At 35.5% G+C, this 21258-nt stretch overlaps 1 protein-coding gene across 2 annotated transcripts in view; it reads right to left on the reverse strand.

Annotated features, from left to right (window-relative positions):
• NAA15 (N-alpha-acetyltransferase 15, NatA auxiliary subunit) overlaps nt 1–21258 on the reverse strand; it is a 71366-nt gene that overhangs the window by 19355 nt on the left and 30753 nt on the right. For both annotated transcript variants that reach the window (XM_015101512.4, XM_012097460.5), the window contains exons 4-14: nt 21043–21200; nt 19633–19767; nt 18219–18372; nt 11789–11908; nt 10359–10454; nt 10094–10200; nt 7957–8029; nt 5224–5393; nt 3928–4080; nt 3111–3239; nt 1716–1929 (exon numbers count right to left, since the gene is read on the reverse strand). In XM_015101512.4, the coding sequence (XP_014956998.2) occupies nt 1716–1929; nt 3111–3239; nt 3928–4080; nt 5224–5393; nt 7957–8029; nt 10094–10200; nt 10359–10454; nt 11789–11908; nt 18219–18372; nt 19633–19767; nt 21043–21200 (1509 nt within the window). The remainder of the gene's footprint in view (nt 1–1715; nt 1930–3110; nt 3240–3927; nt 4081–5223; nt 5394–7956; nt 8030–10093; nt 10201–10358; nt 10455–11788; nt 11909–18218; nt 18373–19632; nt 19768–21042; nt 21201–21258) is intronic.

The raw sequence follows: 21258 nt of genomic DNA on the forward strand, positions 1-21258 counted from the left end.
ATCACTGATATCATCTTCAATTATAAATTGTCCTATAGATTCTCACTAGCATTTTCTTTCCAGCTGAAGCAATAACAACAGAGATTTAAGTGAAATCTGTGCAAGGGTTTTAATATGAGACCTTAGAACCTTCTAAATTGTTCTTGCTGCTGCTGCTAAGTCACTTCAGTCGTGTCTGACTCTGTGTGACCCCATAGATGGTAGCCCACCAGGCTCCCCCATCCCTGGGATTCTCCAGGCAAGAACACTGGAGTGGGGTGCCATTTCCTTCTCCAATGCATGAAAGTGAAAAGTGAAAGTGAAGTCGCTCAGTTGTGTCCGACTCTTTGCGACCTCATGGACTGCAGCCTACCAGGCTCCTCCGTCCATGGGATTTTCCAGGCAAGAGTACTAGAGTGGGTTGCCATTGCCTCTTAGGTATTTTATAATAACAAATTTAAAAAAGGATGCAAAGGTCTTTAGCAGGAGGAAGAATATAGAAAGTAACCAACCATAACCTCAGAAGAGGAAGGAACTCAGGACTGAGGAAAAAAATTCTGACACAGTTTTTATGCCTCAACTCCCATAACATTTTTGCCCTGAATAAAGTCACAAAATTTGGGGGCAATTAATTATCTTTTTACATGCATAGGTCACTTTTATTCTGAGATCCTTTCCCAAATAATTATTTTAAGGAAGACTTCTTCCTACACATCCTGACATCTTGCTATTAAAATGGCATGTTAAAAATGGTCAAGTGATAAATCACTCAGCAATGTTACTGGCTTAATTTCACTTCTAACCTGGGTATTAACGTTCAAGCAATACCTATCTTTCAGTATGTCATGGCTTGTACTCAGTCGTGCCTCACTGTATTTGCAATCCCTCGAACTGTAGCCCACCAAGCTCCTCTGTCTATGGGATTTTCCCACCAAGAATACTGGAGTGGGTTGCCATTTCCTACTCCAGGGGATCTTCTCAACCCAGGGATCAAACCCACGTCTCCTGCATTGGCAGGCAAATTCTTTACCACAGAGCCACCATATTAAGTTAAAGTTGATGAAATTCAACTCCTTAAAAGCTAATGATCTATGGCTGATTCATGTTGATATTTGGCTGATAACAAAATTCTGTAGAGCAATTATCCTTCCATTAAAAAATAAATATAAAAAAAGCTAATGATCAGTTACAAATTCTTGCTTAACTTTTAAAGACTATAGTCAATAGTATTTCTCTTTTGTTGCTCAGAGAAATTCACAAAACAGCCATCACCGTTTTCTAAAGCATGGATAACACTGCCCCACAATGTGCAAACAGAAAGCTTAGGAAAGAGGCTTCCCTGGTGGCTCAGTGGTAAAGAATCTACCTGCCAATGCAGGAGACACAGGTTCGATCCCTGATCTGAGATGATTCCACATGCCGTGAAGAGGCCATGCCTGTGCGCCACAATTACTGGGCTTGTGCTCTACAAAGCCTGTGAGCCCCAGAGCCCTGCTTCACAACAAGAGAAGCCACCCGAACAAGAAGCCCATGCAAAGCAACTAGAGAGTGCGGCCCCTCCTCTGCATAACTAGAGAAAACCCCCTGCAGCAATGAAGACCCAGCACAGCCAAAAATAAAATTATTTTTTTTTAAATCATCTTTCAAAAAAAACCTCAGGAAAAATCTATGTTACACAAAAATATAAATATACATATCTACACACCACATAAAAAATAACTCTTTGAATATGATACCTGTATCAGCTTCATGTTCTTTATTCTCATCTGTAAGAGGGCTGTCATGAAGCTTCAAATAGATCTCTATAGCAATTCTTGCGGCCTTGAAGTAAAACGGATGCTGTCGAAGTACATCTTCTAGCTTTAGTAAGTCCACGTATGATCTAAGGGTAATCTTCCTCATACAGTATGTATGAAAGTCAAACTGGTCATCAGTGATTTCTATAAAATGCTAACAAAATTATCTTTTTTATTATAGTGAAGTACAGCAACAGCAAAGAAGCTACAAAAATGAAAGCCTTGGAATTCCTTGTTTCCAGGGCATGAAAATAAAAATCAGTAAAATTTTAAAATTACAATAATTGGATTTGAATACTTTACATATCAATTAAGCAAACACAATAGGCCGTTACCTAACATAGTTTGTGGCATACATTAGTGACTGAATTATTTATTGAATGAAAGGAAACACAATGCTTTATTTTTTTCTAGTTATTTTATGTTTATTTGATGAATTCACATTTTAGAATATCAATAAATATATTTTTTTCACAATAATGCTTTAAAATATATTATTCCTTCCTTAATCATATTTAAATAAAGCTACCATCATAAATCCAACATGATTTATTAGCATACATAATGGTGCAGTACAGTAGATTTACACATTAAACATTCAGCTTTTATATTTAGAACAATCTGCAAAGGATTTTAATATGTAGTATTTGGCAATTTTTCCGAGAATACAAATCTGAATCCTATGCAATGAAATGTTGGTATGTGGGAGAGAAATTAGTTAGGAAGTAGGTCAAGCAACCAGAAATTAACACATTTCAACTAACCTCCGGGATTCTCAACTTGTAGTAACAAAAGAAGCATCAATTTATATAAATTATTTATATATATATTAAAAAACATTTTAAAAAGTGAAAGCCAACTACTAGTGATAGAAATGACTAAAAAGTGAAAGGACTAGGAAAAGAACAAATTTATCAGAAAATGAGAAGTTATATAAGTTACAGAAGTACTGTGAAAAGGCTTCAAAGCTTGTATCTAATATCTATCAAGGGCATACAGGACCACCAGCAAACTCACAACCATGAGATTTCTGGCATAGCTTAATGAGCTTTGTATGTATTAATGAAGAAGCAGCATCAATTTGAAAGAAACATCCAAAAATCAATGAAAACATAGTCAAGATACAAACTTTCCATTAAGTTTTTTACAGTGGAGAAGTCTGCTGAATATGTAATCTACATTTATTATAAACTTTGAAAAATGTGAATAGTGATTTTTAGCAATCATTTGTCATGCATTAGAAAGTGAGAGAAAAGAAAAAATTAAGAGGATTTCCCCAAAACTGTCAATGGGTAACAGAATAAAATGAGAAACTTTTATGTATGTATTACTTACTCTTTCGATCTCATGACATTTCTTAAGTGCTTCACCAAATTTATTCATTGCCTTATAAGCTTGGGCACATTCTGTCTGGAACCACATGCACTGCATTTCATTTAAGTTCTCGACCGCTGATGTTCCTTCCTATATGAAAAGCACACATACTCAAAGACGATTTCTTACCAAATACATTATTACACCATGGGATTTAATTGACTGCATTTTCAGAACAAATTTCTATTTTTTTTAAACCATTCTCAGAGTAAGAGGGAACAGTTAACATGTGAAAGAAATTAGAATTATATTTATAACCACTAAAAAACCCTCATAAATGATCAAAAAGATCTACATAATTTGGGATGGAACAGTAGCACATACTCAATTAATATGAGTATATTCACCCCTAAAAATTTCAATTGAACATATCTCAATATAAATCAGAGTTTAAAAACCCACTATAAACCGTATCAGTCATCTCCACCTCTTTTGTAACACCATGAACTGTAGCCCACCGGCTCCTCGTTCCACAGCATTTTCCAGGCAAGGATACTGGAGTGGGTTGCTATTTCCTACTCCAGGGGATCTTCCCAACCCGGGGACCGAAGCCTGGTCTCTTCCATCTCCTGCACTGGCAGGCACATTCTTTACCACTAGTGCTACCTGATAAATAATGTTTTATAGTAATACTGATTTTAATTTTTTTTGTTAAGGCAATTTAATTAAAATCTTGTCTTGACATGAAAAATATCAGAAATAAACTTTGAAAAATAAACAAGTTATACAAGTACGAACTTTTTATTCATAAACAAACATACAAAATAGCTGTACAAACCCTTGTAAACTTGGAGCACATTTCTTCAGCCTCTTTTATCAAATTGGCTTTTAGCATGTATTTTGCACACTTGGAATTGATAAACCTGTCTGCTGTGTCCAAGGCCTGGGCCTCATCCATCCACCTTGCAGCTTCTTTAATATTTCCAGCATGCTAAAGTAAGAGGGAACAAAAACAAAATAAACCTGTCAGTAATGCTAATTTACTATGCAGGTAATTTCTTTCCTGTTCATAAGTAACTAAGACACAAATGCTTCCAAAGGTGACCTTCTATCTCTTACAATCCTAATCAACGTGGATGCATACAATCTACTATGAGTTCGGATACCTTTCCAGCTATGTAGACTATGAGCTCTCTGACAGTAAAGATTTCTTTTAAAAATTTTGTCTACTGTTATAACCTCATTGGCTACACACTACAACAGTGCCTGGCATATAGTGAATATTGAAAAATAATGGCAGAATCAAAGAAAATAATCAAAACCTTTAAGTGAGAACAACATAATTCAATGTAAAGGTCATACTACTCTAAGGAATCATGGAAACATTACAATTAGGACCACTAGTGGACATTCCACAACGATCCTCATTCTTAATTCATCTAACTAGTCCATTTGGCAAAGCCACAAAACTAATGAGCATTACCTGGCATTTAAAAACTGCTTTAAAACGTTACTTAATTTCATTATTTTTTGGTAAATAAATTATTGGTTTAGAACTTCTTCCCCAAGAGCTTCTATTATTAAATTTAACTTGTATTAAAATTTTTTAAATGATACTAGAACATATGACTAGAGATTCTCAAGCAAGACACAGAAATTGAAGAGGCAGAGATAACATGTAGAATTCACAGCAGAAATCTCCAGTTTCATATTATTAAGATTACCAGATACTGATACACGATCATATTCAGATGTCAAGAGAAACAAACATTTCACAGCAAATTCAATTACTTTAGATTATCTATCTCCTTTGCTAGTTAAAATCAAGAAAATAACCAGATATGTATGTGTGAATGCATGAGAACATATACTATGAACAATCACATATATGAAAAACCACTGTGTATATTTGTATACGTGTGTTGGTGTATATATACAGATACAAATAATTGAGCAAATTAGCATGACCATGAAAAGTCTAAAAAGCAATCATACTGAGAAAAATATTTGTTATTCCATGTGTTCTGAGCTATCCAATACATCATTTTTCTTAGAGCATTTAGAATGTAACATATGTTCTCAAAAATTTATGTCTCATTACCTTGTAAGAAAAAAAGTAGAAAAGACTTTTTACCTTATAGATTTTAGCTTTCACAAGAAAGAGTTCTATCAACGTGGGTGTACTTTCAATAGCAGTATTTATGTATTCCAGAGCAATAGATGGCTGACCAATTTTATCATAATGTTGTGCCAAGTAGTACTGGACCCAAAGTAATGTGGTTGGTGGTTCCTCTTTTCCATCATCTTTAAAGAGTGGGGGAGGAGGTGGAGAAAAATTAGTCATTATCTATATTAAAGAGACTAGCCACCTCAAAGTGGCTCTATCTTTATCAATAAGGAAAGTAGGTCAAATCGTGTTATTTATGCATCTGGTTTTGAAACTAGCTCTAAATGTATGAGATCTTTGGACAGCACCACACTTTCTGCTCTGTATCATTACAGCTCCTAGCACAATGCCATGCTTATCATAAACATAGTAGATAAATGAGATCAAAGCTATAACAAATTACCTAAAAAGAAAACTGGGGGCTGGGGGATAGAGACAACAAACTGTACTAGAACTATGGTCAGGATGTTATGTATGAGGGGGGAAAACAAGAATACAGAGAAAATTTTCATTAATGTAGGGTTAAAAAAAAAGAAAAAAAGAAAGGCATGACTGCTTAACTGGGTTTCTAGCTAATGTACCAAACTATACATAAATATACTTGTGATGTGGTTATTTTGAGTTCTGCTGATAAGATTCTTAATATATCTTTATTTTGAATATGCAAAAGTATATACTTTGGGTTAAACTAAAAATTATACCAAAAAGTGAGATAAGTAAAAATACTTATTCTGTATTTTAGTTCAGTTTTATATTTATATACTCACAAGAAAATGTGTAAGTTAAATATACAACCCACACATTAAAAAATGCTTTTTAATACAAATTTCTAAAATCTAAAGAACTGTTATTTGCTTTCAAAGAAAGCAACAGATTGCTTATTTTTATCCTAGAAGAGGTAGGACGGCTCAGTGGACAAACAATAGGAGTGGAACTCACCAACTCCCGATCTGATAGATCTGCAACTAAAGTGCTGCATACTCTTGGGCATGTCACTGAACCTCTTCCACATTTGCAAAATATGTAGGAAAATGCTGATAATCAAAGGAACATCATGATGATTAACCAATGAAACCATGCTAACGCCTTCTAAAAAGTACTATTAAAATTCACCTGAGACCTAGAAACAGTGATCAACTCAATAGCAATAAGCACCCCAGGTCCCATACTGGGTTTTCCCACTGTAGGAAACAGGGCTCCTTGGAAAAAACAACTGATTACAGGTCTGCTACGGGCAAGTATACAAGATGAACTAGAATAGTTCTTCATACGAAACTGCAAGGAAGCTATCAACTACTACCCTAGTATGTGAAGGCTGGAACCATTTGAAACTGCAATGATTTAAAACATCAGATACGTTTAAAGCCATGAATTCAAAATAATATCTTTATAATACCTTTGAAGGATGCTACTGATAGTCAATCTACTATTTTGAAATTCATTAGTTCAAACTGGTAAAGAACAAAAAAGTAGGAAGGCAAAGGAGAAAAAGAAGCATTTATCTTGCTTTTTCTGTATAACCTGAAATGTTACATTAGCAGATATTAATATTACTAGTTTGTAATTTGTAACAGTTCATGTAACACATGAAATAAACACTTCATGCCTCCTGATCAAAGGACAACCACCACTTGTGGAATAATCTTGCTCATCCCTTTGTCTTTAAAACAAAAAGGGGGAGAAAATAAACTTTCATCAAACCTGTAGACAGTCAGACCTGTCCATGTGAAGTTTCTGCAATGATGGAAATGCTGTAGATGTGCCCTGTCCAATATGGTAGGCATTAGATTTACAAAGCTATTGAGCAGCACCTGAAAGTGACTACTGTGACTAATTAACTTTATTTAATTTAAAAAAATTTAATAGCCCCATGTGACTAATGGCTACCATACTAGACTACATACTCTATATTTAACTTACAATGTATAATAAATCCAGAGGACAGAGAAACAACTTGTTAAGCAACACCATACGGGTATATTCAGCAAAAACTAGACTACAGAAAAACTAAAACAAAAAGAAAACACACACACACACACACAACTGATTAATAAATAAATTGCAGGAAAGAAGAAAAAACAGAGGTGAAACTTACAGATTTATAAAAAAAATTTAAAGAGACATAGTAACAAAACTCAAAAGTACAGACTTCATCTGGCTCTTCATTCAAATAAACTTCAGAAACAAAGAGAAAAACTATTTTTAAGGTACCTGGAAATGTAAGCATGGACATTTTCCTTTGATATTAAGGAAGCATTAATGTTCAAGTATGGTGATGCTATTATGGTTGTGATCTTTAGAATACTGAAATATACATGGATAAAATGATGTGATTTGGGGGATTTGTTTTCTAATAACAAGGGAGTAGAGGGAAACAGGTAAGAAATACAGATGAAATAAGCTTGCCCATGAGGTAAAAATTACTGAAATTGAGTGGTGGGTAAATGGAGGGTCATTATATTATTACATGTAGTTTTGGAGATGTTTTTAAGCTCAACATAAAATTTTCAATAAGCTACTGTTATCATCTTATCAAATATTTTCACATAATATACATATTAATGCATCTTAAAGGGAAAAATGTTTAAATATACTAAGCTTATTGACCAAATAATGAACAATACTGACCTTTTGATCAAGAATTTCATAATATTGTAAGATTTTTAAGACTTTTTTAAAACATAAAACTTGAGCACTTACCATTGGGGTTAAATAACCGGCAGCTTTTTAGAGAGGTTTCATAACCTACTACTAATTCTTCTATGATTGCCACCTACAGTACAAACACACAAGCACACTTTAGTAAAAAAAAGAAAAAAGAAAAATTATTATATAGTTACTATGCTTATGCAAAGCATGTTATTTACTATTAGAGGGCTAAATAAATATTCCAAATTCCCTCTCTTCTTCTGATTCACCCCCAGTCTCTCACATACATACCTTTTTTTAAATCTCTTAACCTATGGATAAAAATCTAAGACCATACACTTTTGAAGGTGTGTTTTAAGGCAAAACTTTTTTAAAAAACTTACTGACAACTCCTTTTCCTGCCATAAAATAAAGCATCAAGCTGAACTAGAAATCAGGAACAGGGATGGACAAAAAGAGGTAATGTTATGTATTTTTTTTAAAATCTTGGTTCATTTTTATCTTAAATTACATAAATAATACCCACAGTTAATATTTGCACTTCAGGAATCAAGAATTAAATACTGTGTGAAAAGAGAAATTCCACCAACAGATGACAGCATCAACTCTCAATTTCATCATCGAGGGGAAAACATCAGTAAAACTGAAGCATGGAACAGGAGGTGGGTTTCTGAGATCTAGGAGAGTGAATGGCTGCCCCAGTTCTGTTTTCTCTTGAGTCATGACTATACTACTGACTCCTGGCTTTGTAAGAGATCTGTGAATACTTCTAATTTATAATTCCCTTCTTTGCTTAATCCATCTATAATGAATTTATTACTATAGAAGCTCTCTTAAATAACCTCAACTTAACTGACTCAACATATTAACACCAGCTCTCTCCATTATCTCAGAAAACTGCGGTCACAGTTAGGCTATTCTGAAACATCCATGTTCTTCTGCTCCCATTAAGTGAGCTACATGTTTACGAAGAGTTTTGTTTTCCCAAACCTGTTTGAATTACTTGCATTCATTATCATCATTGCAGAATTTAATCCAATGTTACATAAACTTAAGAAATGAGAACAAAAGAAAGAATTGTTTCTATAAGTTGAATGGACACTGTTTGTGGAAAGACTCAAAGATAAATTAGGTTGTTTTCTTTTTACCAATCTAGGTTTAAATAAGACAACCATAAAGGGAGAAGCCATAATAATATATACGATTCTACAATCAAGACTGCTTCACAAGCATCACGTTCTCACTCTGCCAAAACTAGAAGAAAAAGACCACATTTTATTAATGTGATTTAAGCAAGGAAAAAAAGAAAAGTGAACAGTCATCAATAAAGCCCATATCCTAGACCTCTCAACAAAAGACTGGCAAATAAGTGCCCTTTCTGTGCACTGGCTTCCCTGGTAGCTCAGCTGGTAAAGAATCCATCTGCAATATGGGAGACCTGGGTTTGATCCCTGGGTTGAGAAGATCCCCTGGAGAAGGGAAAGGCTACCCACTCCAGTATTCTGGCCCGGACAATTCCATGGACTGTATAGTCCATGGGGTGGCAGTTGGACACCACTGAGCGACTGACTTTCACTTATGATTTAGACTGTGCTCTAAGTGTTTAGAATGTTTAATCTGTTCCATCTTTGAAGTGTTTTTTTTAACCCAGCCAACATGTCTTGTTGTCATTGCACTTAAAATAATCTAAATTAAGATTAAAACACACTTTAACAAGCATTTGAATACTGTATTCATAGCTGAAAAAGCAAACTGACTTACTGGGACATTAAACAAACTCTTCTGACAGAATTCTTTTTCTACCAACTAAAAAGGATAAAGATTACTAAGCTAAAACTTAGTTTAGTTTAAAAACAAAAAGTCACTTCTGCCTTTCACCCTGAGGAGGGAATAGAGACAATATTGAAGAAATCACTACTGTACCAACTTTTCATACCTGCACTGATTTACTGAAAAGTACACACCAGAAACAAAAGACAGAAAACAAATAGGTGGTAAATTATTTAGCTAAAGAGAGAAGACAATGAATAGGAAATAAACACAAAGCATTTAAACTCTAAGGGCTAGGAAGACTGTTAGCAGATTCACAAAGTGTGTACTACATGCACGGGTAATCAAAAACCAATTATCCAAACACCGAGCAAAGAAACCAGTCAAAAAGTAAAACAACCATTGTATTTTGCTTTACCTTTTCTTTATCTTTGTATAACGACCTCAAAGTATTGAAGACTGGTGGACAACCCTTGCTGAAGTTCATCCTTAGGAACTTATCCAAACATTCTTTAAACTTCTCACCTTGGAAGAAAAAAATCTTGTTGATTTACATTTACCCAGACAACTCTTAACAAAGCACACCTTACCATCTTAATATGCATACTCATATATTTAAAACCAAGGGCAGATATTGTATACCATAATATAATTTTCATTCCTTTGCAATTATTCTCACTTACCAGATAAAAAGTTTAATGGCAGTCTTCTTGGCACTAATCCCCTGGGATATTTAGTCCAGGCCTCCTCATAAATTTTTAGTCGTTCTAACATATTAGCTGCAGACCAAAACAAAAGTTTTCCTTATGTAATTATACATTTTGCTAGAGAACTACAAATTTCTGAAAATATATAAAAATTACTATATTAAACAGAAAATTTAAACATGGGAAATAATTATCATAATCTAACCACTTAAATATATCAACAATCATTTTAGAATAATTCCTTCTAAAATTTCCATATTTTAACCCACAATTACATAAAATACATGATTTTCCTTATCCTGTTCTGCTTTAGGTGGCCTTTCAAAATCTGACTCCTCTACTTAGTTCTAAGAAAGGCTCGGTTATCCTGTTTCCATAATTGCTTTTCTAATATTCTCTTCAGCCTCTTGTCTAACGTCTCTCCTTTGATTTATTTTGGAACTTTGATTTATTATCTATCTTCTATCTTGATTTTTTCATAATTCTTTTATATTTTCTTTTACTTTCAGGTGAGAACTTTCCTTGTTCAATCAGTCTTCCACTTCCACTAATTTTCCTCAGATATGGCCTCTCATATTTAATCTATGAAAAATTTTACGTCACATCAGTAAGTAGGTTTTGTCATCTCCTAGATTCCATCAGGTCCTTTCTCATAACTGTCCGTATTTCACCGCCTCTCGTCACCGTGGATTCCTCTGTGCTCTCTACTCTCCCTTTCGCCGGCACTCTTGTTTCCATCCTAGTGTTACTACAGAGAATGACCATTGTTACAAGGATTCTCACATTTATCAATGTACGAGGAATAGTTTACTGTCAGTTGTGTAGGCAATTTTGCTTCAAATTGTATCATCCTGGATGAGACTCTTGACTTTTTGTAGACAGCATGTTTCTGGGACTTGTCCTCACAAGTGGGTCCCATTCATGCAAGAGAATGGTTGGGGGGAAGAGTCTCTGGACCAAGTTTCTTTTCGTCCTTCTTCTCACACAGGAAACAGTGCTTCCCTTTCAGCTTGGTGACATTCACTTGCCCTGGCAGGCCACACTATGCTATAGCCACAAGTTACCACAGAGTTACGCTTCCGTCTTTCCTTTAGGGAGAACAGCTCCATTTCTGTAAGTAAGCATTTTCCTTTCATATTTCTGACACTGCTATTCATTTGTGAATTTTAAAAACTTGTTTCCAAAACTCTTTTTACAACTATTTCTATGAATCTGTAGTAGAAGAGAGGTTTGAGAAAACACCTTGCCTGCCATATTAAATGGAAGTTCACAAATGTACTTTTGTATTCAGATTTTGAGCCAATTCTTAACCAGTTTTTCTACTCAGCATTTTCAGTGAATTAACACAATGTATGTTACCAAAAGAAGTAATTAAAGCTTAGAAAGTAAATTTTAATCAATGTTACCTGGCTTGAGTGCCTTTTCCAAGCCTTTGTAATAGGCCCAATTTTCAGGATTTCTCTCTTGCAATCCTCTGTAAACATCAGCTGCATCTTCCAAACGACATAATTGCAACAGAAGATCCCCTGATTAAAAACAAAAAAACTGAATTAACTAAATATGTTTAACTTTTCCTCAAACTTTCTCTTAAAACCTCTTCAATATTGGGAAGTGGGTTCTCAACTCCCTTCAATAAGACTATTTACAATGTTACAGTATTGTCTCAATGTTATCCTCTTCACATCCTCAATTTATTCAGGTATATGTCTAACTCCAGGCTACTTTCTCAAATTCACTGAACACAGTCACTAAGCCATCATCTACTCAATTACTCCTGACAACATACAATTTCAGAATCTAAATTAATGGCCAGTCCATCACCCTAAACTTATGATGTTTTAACCAGCTATGAAATGATTCTGCTCTAGCAGCCCAAATCATGGCCACATTGTCTCTTCCCAACTACTGAGTTTACTCTTTTTCATCTACCAAATACATATCTTGCTTTAAGCTTAAATGTCTTGACTTTCTTCCTGTCTCACCAATCCTACCCTTCAATATTAGAGAAAAACTGTTCCTGTTTCTTCAGGCCTTTCAGCAACCTTTAAGAAGACACTGCTTGTCTTCCCTGGGCTGTATGATCAGTCTCATCCCTGAATGACATTCAGTTCAGTTCAGTTGCTCAGTCATGTCCAACTTTTTGCAACCCCATGAATCACAGCACGCCAGGCCTCCCTGTCCATCACCAACACCTGAAGTTCACTCAAACTCACATCCATCGAGTCAGTGATGCCATCCAGCCATCTCATCCTCTGTCGTCCCCTTCTCCTCCTGCCCCCAATCCCTCCCAGCTTCAGAGTCTTTTCCAATGAGTCAACTCTTCGCATGAGGTGGCCAAAGTACTGGAGTTTCAGCTTTAGCATCATTCCTTCCAAAGAACACCCAGGACTGATCTCCTTTAGAATGGACTGGCTGGATCTCCTTGCAGTCCAAGGGACTTTCAAGAGTCTTCTCCAACACCACAGTTCAAAAGCATCAATTCTTTGGTGCTCAGCTTTCTTCACAGTCCAACTCTCACATCCATACATGACCACTGGAAAAACCATAGCCTTGACTAGACGGACCTTTGTAGGCAAAGTAATGTCTCTGCTTTTGAATATACTATCTAGGTGGTAATAACTTTTCCTCCAAGGAGTAAGCGTCTTTTAATTTCACGGCTACAGTCACCATCTGCAGTGATTTTGGAGCCCCCAAAAATAATGTCTGATACTGTTTCCACATCTATTTCCCATGAAGTGATGGGACCAGATGCCATGATCTTCGTTTTCTGAATGTTGAGCTTTAAGCTAACTTTTTCACTCTCCTCTTTCACTTTCATCAAGAGGCTTTTTATTTCCTCTTCATTTTCTGCCATAAGGGTGGTGTCATCTGCATAAGTGAGGTTATTGATATTTCTCCTGGCAATCTTGATTCCAGCTTGTGCTTCTTCCAGTCCAGCGTTTCTCATGATGTACTCTGCATAGAAGTTAAATAAGCAGGGTGACAATATACAGCCTTGATGTTCTCCTTTCCCTATTTGGAACCAGTCTGCTGTTCCATGTCCAGTTCTAACTGTTGCTTCCTGACCTGCATATAGGTTTCTCAAGAGGCAGGTCAGGTGGTCTGTATTTCCATCTCTTTCAGAATTTTCCACAGTTTCTTTTGATCCACACAGTCAAAGGCTTTGGCATAGTCAAGAAAGCAGAAATAGATGTTTTTCTGGAACTCTCTTGCTTTTTCCATGATCCAGCGGATGTTGGCAATTTGATCTCTGGTTCCTCTGCCTTTCCTAAAACCAGCTTGAACATCTGGAAGTTCACGGTTCACGTATTGCTGAAGCCTGGCTTGGAGAATTTTGAGCATTACTTTACTAGCATGTGAGATGAGTGCAATTGTGCAGTAGTTTGAGCATTCTTTGGCATTGCCTTTCTTTGGGATTGGAATGAAAACTGACCTTTTCCAGTCCTGTGGCCACTGCTGAGTTTTCCAAATTTGCTGGCATACTGAGTGCAGCACTTTCACAGCATCATCTTTCAGGATTTGAAATAGCTCAACTGGAATTCCATCACCTCCACTAGCTTTGTTCATAGCGACACTTTCTAAGGCCCACTTGACTTCACATTCCAGGATGTCTGGCTCTAGATGAGTGATCAAACCATCGTGATTATCTTGGTCATGAACATCTTTTTTGTACAGTTCTGTGTATTCTTGCCACCTCTTCTTAATATCTTCTTCTTCTGTTAGGTCCAGACCATTTCTGTCCTTTATCTAGCCCATCTTTGCATGAAATGTTCCCTTGGTATCTCTCATTTTCTTGAAGAGATCTCTTGTCTTTCCCATTCTGTTCTTTTCCTCTATTTCTTTGCATTGATTGCTGAAGAAGGCTTTCTTATCTCTTCTTGCTATTCTTTGGAACTCTGCATTCAGATGCTTATCTTTCCTTTACTCCTTTGCTTTTCACTTCTCTTCTTTTCACAGCTATTTGTAAGGCCTCCCGAGACAGCCATTTTGCTTTTTTGCATTTCTTTTCCATGGGGAAGGTCTTGATCCCTGTCTCCTGTACAATGTCAGGAACCTCAGTCCATAGTTCATCAGGCACTCTATCTATCAGATCTAGTACCTTATATCTATTTCTCACTTCTACTGTATAATCATAAGGGATTTGATTTAGGTCATACCTGAATGGTCTAGTGGTTTTCCCCACTTTCTTCAATTTAAGTCTGAATTTGGCAATAAGGAGCTCACGATCAGAGCCACAGTCAGCTCCTGGTCTTATTTTTACTGACTGTATAGCGCTTCTCCATCTTTGGCTGCAAAGAATAGAATCAATCCGATTTCGGTGTTGACCATCTGGTGATATCCATGTGTAGAGTCCTCTCTTATGTTGTTGGAAGAGAGTGTTTTCTATGACCAGTGCGTTTTCTTGGCAAAACTCTATTAGCCTTTGCCCTGCTTCATTCCGTATTCCAAGGCCAAATTTGCCTGTTACTCCAGGTGTTTCTTGACTTCCTACTTTTGCATTCCAGTCCCCTATAATGAAAAGGACATCTTTTTTGGGTGTTAGTTCTAAAAGGTCTTGTACGTCTTCATAGAACTGTTTAACTTCAGCTACTTCAGCATTACTGGTTGGGGCATAGACTTGGGTTACTGTGATACTGAATGGTTTGCCTTGGAAATGAACAGAGATCATTCTGTCGTTTTTGAGATTGCATCCAAGTACTGCATTTCGGATTCTTTTGTTGACCATGATGGCTACTCCCTTTCTTCTAAGGGATTCCTGCCCACAGTAGTAGATATAATTGTCATCTGAATTAAATTCACCCATTCCAGTCCATTTTAGTTTTCTGATTCCTAGAATGTCAACATTCACTCTTGCCCTCTCCTGTTTGACCACTTCCAATTTGCCTTGATTCATGGACCTGATATTCCAGGTTCCTATGCAATATTGCTCTTTACAGCATCAGACCTTGCTTCTGTCACCAGGCACATCCACAATTGGGTATTGGTTTTGCCCTGGCTCCATCCATTCATTCTTTCTGGAGTTATTTCTCCACTGATCTCCAGTAGCATACTGGGCACCTACTGACCTGGGGAGTTCCTCTTTCAGTATCCTATCATTTGCCTTTTCATACTGTTCACGGGGTTCTTAAGGCAAGAATACTGAAGTGGTTTGCCATTCCCTTGTCCAGTGGACCACATTCTGTCGTTAAAGTCTGTATGACCCCAATTATTCGCTTGCTGCACACCTTCTCATAAAAGAGGCTGCCAGATGAAGGCACTGGAGCAGTGGTTTCACTAGAAACATATTAGCTCCAAACTCACATAAGCCTCAAACACTGCTTAAGAATCCTTTACCCTACTTTAATGGGCTCCCATTCATCAAAGGTATTGTTTTCAAGCCAAGACTGCACTCTTGCACCCTTTTGTATTATCAGATAATAAAAATGAACACTTATTGAGTGTGAAAATGAGTTTTCAAATGTTTCACATGCATTAAAACTAATTCAATTCTCAAAGCTCCATGAAATAGGCTACTATTATTTGTATCATTTTAAAACAAAGAAAATCAGTAAATGTGCCAAGGGTCTCTCAGACAGTTAATTGTTAGAGTCAGGATTTGAACCCAAGCAATTTGGCTAAAGTAACCCATATTCTTAATGTCTCTATCCTGAGTGGTTCTTACCAGGTGCATTTCTGTCATCCAGGAGACATTTAGCAATACCGGAGCCACTTTCAGTGTCACAACAGGGAAGCGGGTGCTACGGTATCAGATATAAGCTACCGATACTGCTAAATATTATGCAACATACAGGAGGCTTCAATCTCCAACATCTAGGTCCCAAGATGTCAACAGTACCAAAGTTAACAGTCTGCTCTACACTGACCAAAAGACTACTTTACTAAAAACATAAATAATATCCTGTAACCTTTCTCCCATAGGCCACACCCATCCATATTTCCTTCTCATGATCTTTACCCACCTTTTCCTTGTAGAAGGAACTGATCGTATAACAATTAACAATGAAATTTTCTGCCTAACTATGCCACTCACCCACTCCAGGAATTTCCTAAATTATCCTGACCACCTATCACTAATATCAATGCCTTTATTACTGGAATGGCCAATGACTGATGATTCTTTTAGTTCCCTTCTATTCTTTTATATACCCTGTCCCCACCACCTGATTCACCATAGATATTCAAAACATATTTTGTGGAATGAACTGATAGCTGTTTCCTATTTCACTGGGAAAATGAAAGCAAGACAAACTCCCAAATTATCCACCACACTGACACACCTACTTGCCCATACACTCCATCATCTCTAATTACTGTGGATGAACTATTCATTTTGTTATCTAAGGCTAACCCTTCAATTTATCCACTAGATCACATCCCCTCTACTGCATCAAATACTCCATCTCATTATCCAGTGAGCACAATAAGTACAATCTGCAAAAATCTTTTGATTCTGCAACCCTTCCACCCATCACTACCCTGGATGTCCTTCCTATACAGCAAAACTACTTGGTTGAGTCATTTTTGCATGCTATTCCTCAACTCCTCTACTAAAATCTCATTGAAATCTACTTGACCTGTTTGGGGTTTTACTACCCTCCTCCTTCCAAATGTTCAGAAAGTCCTTTTGGTAAGGTAATCAGTAGCTTCCAAATTGCTAAAATCCATAGGTCAACTCTGAGTCCTCAGCTTGATCTGTCCTTCTTCCTTACTAATAAAGTTATCAAAAGAGTAAAATAAAACAATGTACTTAGAGTATTTTGAACAATGTCATGTATTTCCATAAAGAAACTGAAGCCCAATCTTGCCCCTCATCATATAGCTGGTTGGTAAACAAGGAAGGAACTGAAACTAGTTTTTTTAACCTTATCATCTTTCCAATTAGTCAGAAATCTACTCCTTTATAACTAATAGACCGCTCAGGAATGATTAACTCATGTGAAAGTGGCTGTCTTGGATCTAGAGTTCACAAATGAGTTCTGGGTGCCTTGGACTTCCATTTTCTCTCTTGCCAGTAGCATTATTCTTTGCTGAAAAGTTCATCAGGAGAACAATGGCTAAATCCAGTCTGCACACACACACCATACTTCTCCAGTGTTCAACTTCAAAGGCAGTGAGAAATTTGACACCAAAAAATTTCAGCTGCCTGGTCTAACAAAGGCAAAGCAACATTTCAGATGGCAAGTCTTAGAAAGTACTCAATTACTTGTTGTTCTTCTTTTGTTTTCCATAATCAGTTCCTAAACTTTTAAAACTACAGACTCCTTTTTCACACCCTCTAATACATGGTGACACTGGAGATCTTTATTTAAGGATCTACCCATCCTCCCATCATAATCCACACATACAAACCTGAGTTTCTAGTTCATGTTTTCCGTATTCAGAAAGATATTGAGGTAAACCATAAAGAAGCCTAGGAATGTCCCATAAGCACTTTAGTGAAGTCTGATCTATCAATATATATTACTGACAATAAAGAAGTCTGTTGTACACATTCAGTTTGCTAATAAGCAGTTTCTAAGAAACTTAATCTTGTCTTTCAAAATTGAGCAACTGCTTCCTGTATTTTAATCAAACTGTAATATTTTCAGATCAGATACTTAAATAAACAATACTGCACTGAGTAACTTCATTCAACAACTTATTGTTCACCATTATTTTTTCCTATAACAATATCTACTGTTTAAATGTGTATTTTCCTACATTACAAATTATCTGAAGTGCATGAGTAAGAAATAAATTTTGTCATCAAAGAGCTATGTTATATGCAACAATTTTTCAGTCTCGTTCTTTGTCGTAGTTAAATATCAGAATAAATTGCACTCTTAAAAAAAATACCTTTGGTTTCTTCTACAGCAAGTTTATCACAAATCTGCTTTTCATAGGTACAAAGGTGTTCCAGAGCTTCTCTATAGAGACCTGCTTCCCGAAGAACTTGATTCTGATATAAAAGGAGTTCACTATATTCATAATCCACTTTATCAGGGGATGTCTACATATGGATACAAGGAATACTAACAGTGAGAATTTTATTTTCATATTAAAAAACTTTTCACACTTAAATACATACAAGAAAACAAAGGTTAATATACGGTTGATAAAACTCATTTTTTAAAATTCCTAAATATCTCTCTAGGAAGCAACTAAAACTAACAATATTAACGTAAAACCCACTGAATAAAATAAGAATCCATAAGTCCTTACATATAACAAATAAATAGGGGAGAAAGGAAAGTTTACTAAAAGTAGAATGTCAAATAAATCTAGAAGGAATAAGACAGAAAAATCACCATTTTGCCACTATCATAAGAACAGCTTATCCAGGCAAGAATCATAATCAATGAATTTTGCTAAAACTAGTGGTGAAAGTCTGATGAGGAAGAGACTACTCATAAAGCCTCACATTATTTACTAAATACAAAGAGAAAAAGAAACAACTGGTTTATAGTGAAGAAACTTGACAGTCACCACCTTAACCAAGAAATCAAATGGATGAGACACTACACGGCTTTTAATGTGGTGAGTGGAGGGAGAAGGGCTCAACATCACTTCTGTAGTCTCCTGCCAAAAATGCATAACAGTATCAATACTGAAGAAACATAAAGAAATCCAAATTGATGAATACTCTACAAAAGCACTGCCATGACTCTTCAAAAACAACAGTGTCATGAAATAAAAGAAAGCCTCTGAAACTTCCAGATTAGAAGAGACTATAGAAAAATGATAATTAAATGTAAGGTATGATTCTAAATTGAATCATGGAAATGGAAAAAAGAAAAAGAAAAAGAAAAAATCCCAGAAAGGATATAAATAGGCCTGTTAGTAAATACTGAATATCGGTTGTGGATTAGATACTAACAGCTTATCAATGTTAAATTTCCTAATTTTTTGATAATTTATACAATACTACCTATAAGAGTTGACAACTATAGAGTTATTCTCAGGAAATACCACACAAAAGCATTTTAGGAGTAAAACAGCATAGTGTCTACAATTACTCTTGAATGTTTTAGGAAAAATAGCTAAGTACATATAGAGACTATAAACTAAACGCATCAAATATTAACAATTAGTTAATGTGAGTGAACTTCTATTATGTTCTTTGTTCTACGCTTGCAACTGTTCTTTAAGTTTGAAACTATTTCAAATTAAAAGTTAGTAAATCTATACTATTTGAAGATCTATAATCTTCTTTGTTTCAGTTATACTAAGAATCAAACCTAGTTTACTAGGTCTAACTTCTGGTTGTTACCTGCTGTGTTTTCCTAAATTCTTCTAAAATCTTTGCTGCCATTTCATAATCTTCTAATAAATGGTAAGCAATAGCATAACCAATCCATGATGCTCTCTGTGCAGGTCGAAGTTGAAGTAACTGATACCTCGTTTCCTTTAAGGGAAAAAAGAACACTTTTTCTTAGGTATACAAAAAAAGTAAATGCTCCTTAAAGATCATATTAACTCACAACAGTAACATAATGATGGAAATGCTAATAAAAAATAGTTTTAAACATCTATATTGTGTAGATTTATGGAAGCATAAAAGTATTTAATAAGCACAATGAAGCTTCCAAGATAATCTTAGAAATAATTTTTTTTAAAGTTAAGACATAAGATAGGGTACCCTTTATCACTTACTCATCTACTTACTCTGAGAAAGAATGGAAAATATAGTGCAAAGATAAAAAGTTTTTTATAAATACAGTGTCCAACTACTGAGTTAAGAAGTACAGAAAGCAACTCAGTAGGCATTTCATGGAAGAAAAAAAAAGAGGAACTAAATAAACCTGATTTAAGAGACTGATTGTTAAGGGTTAAAATATAGCTATAGTGGTGATCATTTTGCAATGTATAAAAATATCAAAACACTATGTTGTGCACCAAGAACTAATATGAGCAGTTAAGGGCAGTTAAACTAAAAAAAAAAAAAAAAGCCAAATAACCAACTAATGAAACTCACAGAAGAAGAAATCAGATTTGTGATTACCAGAGGTGGGAAGGGGGCAAGATGGTGTACTGCATGAAGGTGATAAAAAGGTACACACATCCAATTCCAAGGCAAAACTAAGTTCTAGGGATATAATGTACAAAGTGATTAATAGAATTAACATTTCTGTAGGCTATATGTAAACACTGCTATGAGAGGAAACCTGAGAAGTTCTCATCACCAGGAAAATAGTTTTTTTCTTTTTGTATTATTTTATATCTATATAACATGATGCATGCTCACTAAACCCGTTGTGGTAACATTTCAAGATGGAAATCAAATCATCATGATGTACACCTAAAATGTATGCAGTACTGTACATTAGTTGTATTTGAGTAAAACTGAAAGGAAAAAATCTCCCCTCTCTAATGTAGCTACAAAAACAGAATGCTAGTCTCTATGGAGGTAAAAAGAACAAACGTGTGTGTGTGTGTGTGTGTGTGTGTGTGTTAATTTTTCACTGAATTAACTCAATCCTGTATAGTAATCCAACTGTGCTTCACAGTAAAGTAACTTTTAAATCTGCTTAGTCCAGTTACAAACACAACCACTATTGGAGGAAGGAGGCAAATTCAATTAATTTTTTTTAATGGAAAACTGTTATCAAAAAGTACTCAAAAAAGTTTTAAATATGTTAAAAATATTTCTTCATTAGAATAAAAAAAATTCTCTACTTACCCTGTAACCCTCAAGATCTCGCATTTGAATCTGTAATAAAGAAAGGTCCCTTAAGATTTGAAGATTGTCTTTATCCCATTTTAGCGCATTTCTGTAACACTTAATGGCTTCATCATATTTCTTGTCTGACCTCTGGAGAAGGCCATAAACATGCCAACCTAAAGGATTTAGTTAAGGATACAACCTACAAGTCAAGAAATAATATTCCAATAATGT

The sequence above is a fragment of the Ovis aries genome, chromosome 17 (assembly GCF_016772045.2).
Source record: "Ovis aries strain OAR_USU_Benz2616 breed Rambouillet chromosome 17, ARS-UI_Ramb_v3.0, whole genome shotgun sequence".
Lineage (NCBI taxonomy): Eukaryota > Metazoa > Chordata > Mammalia > Artiodactyla > Bovidae > Ovis > Ovis aries.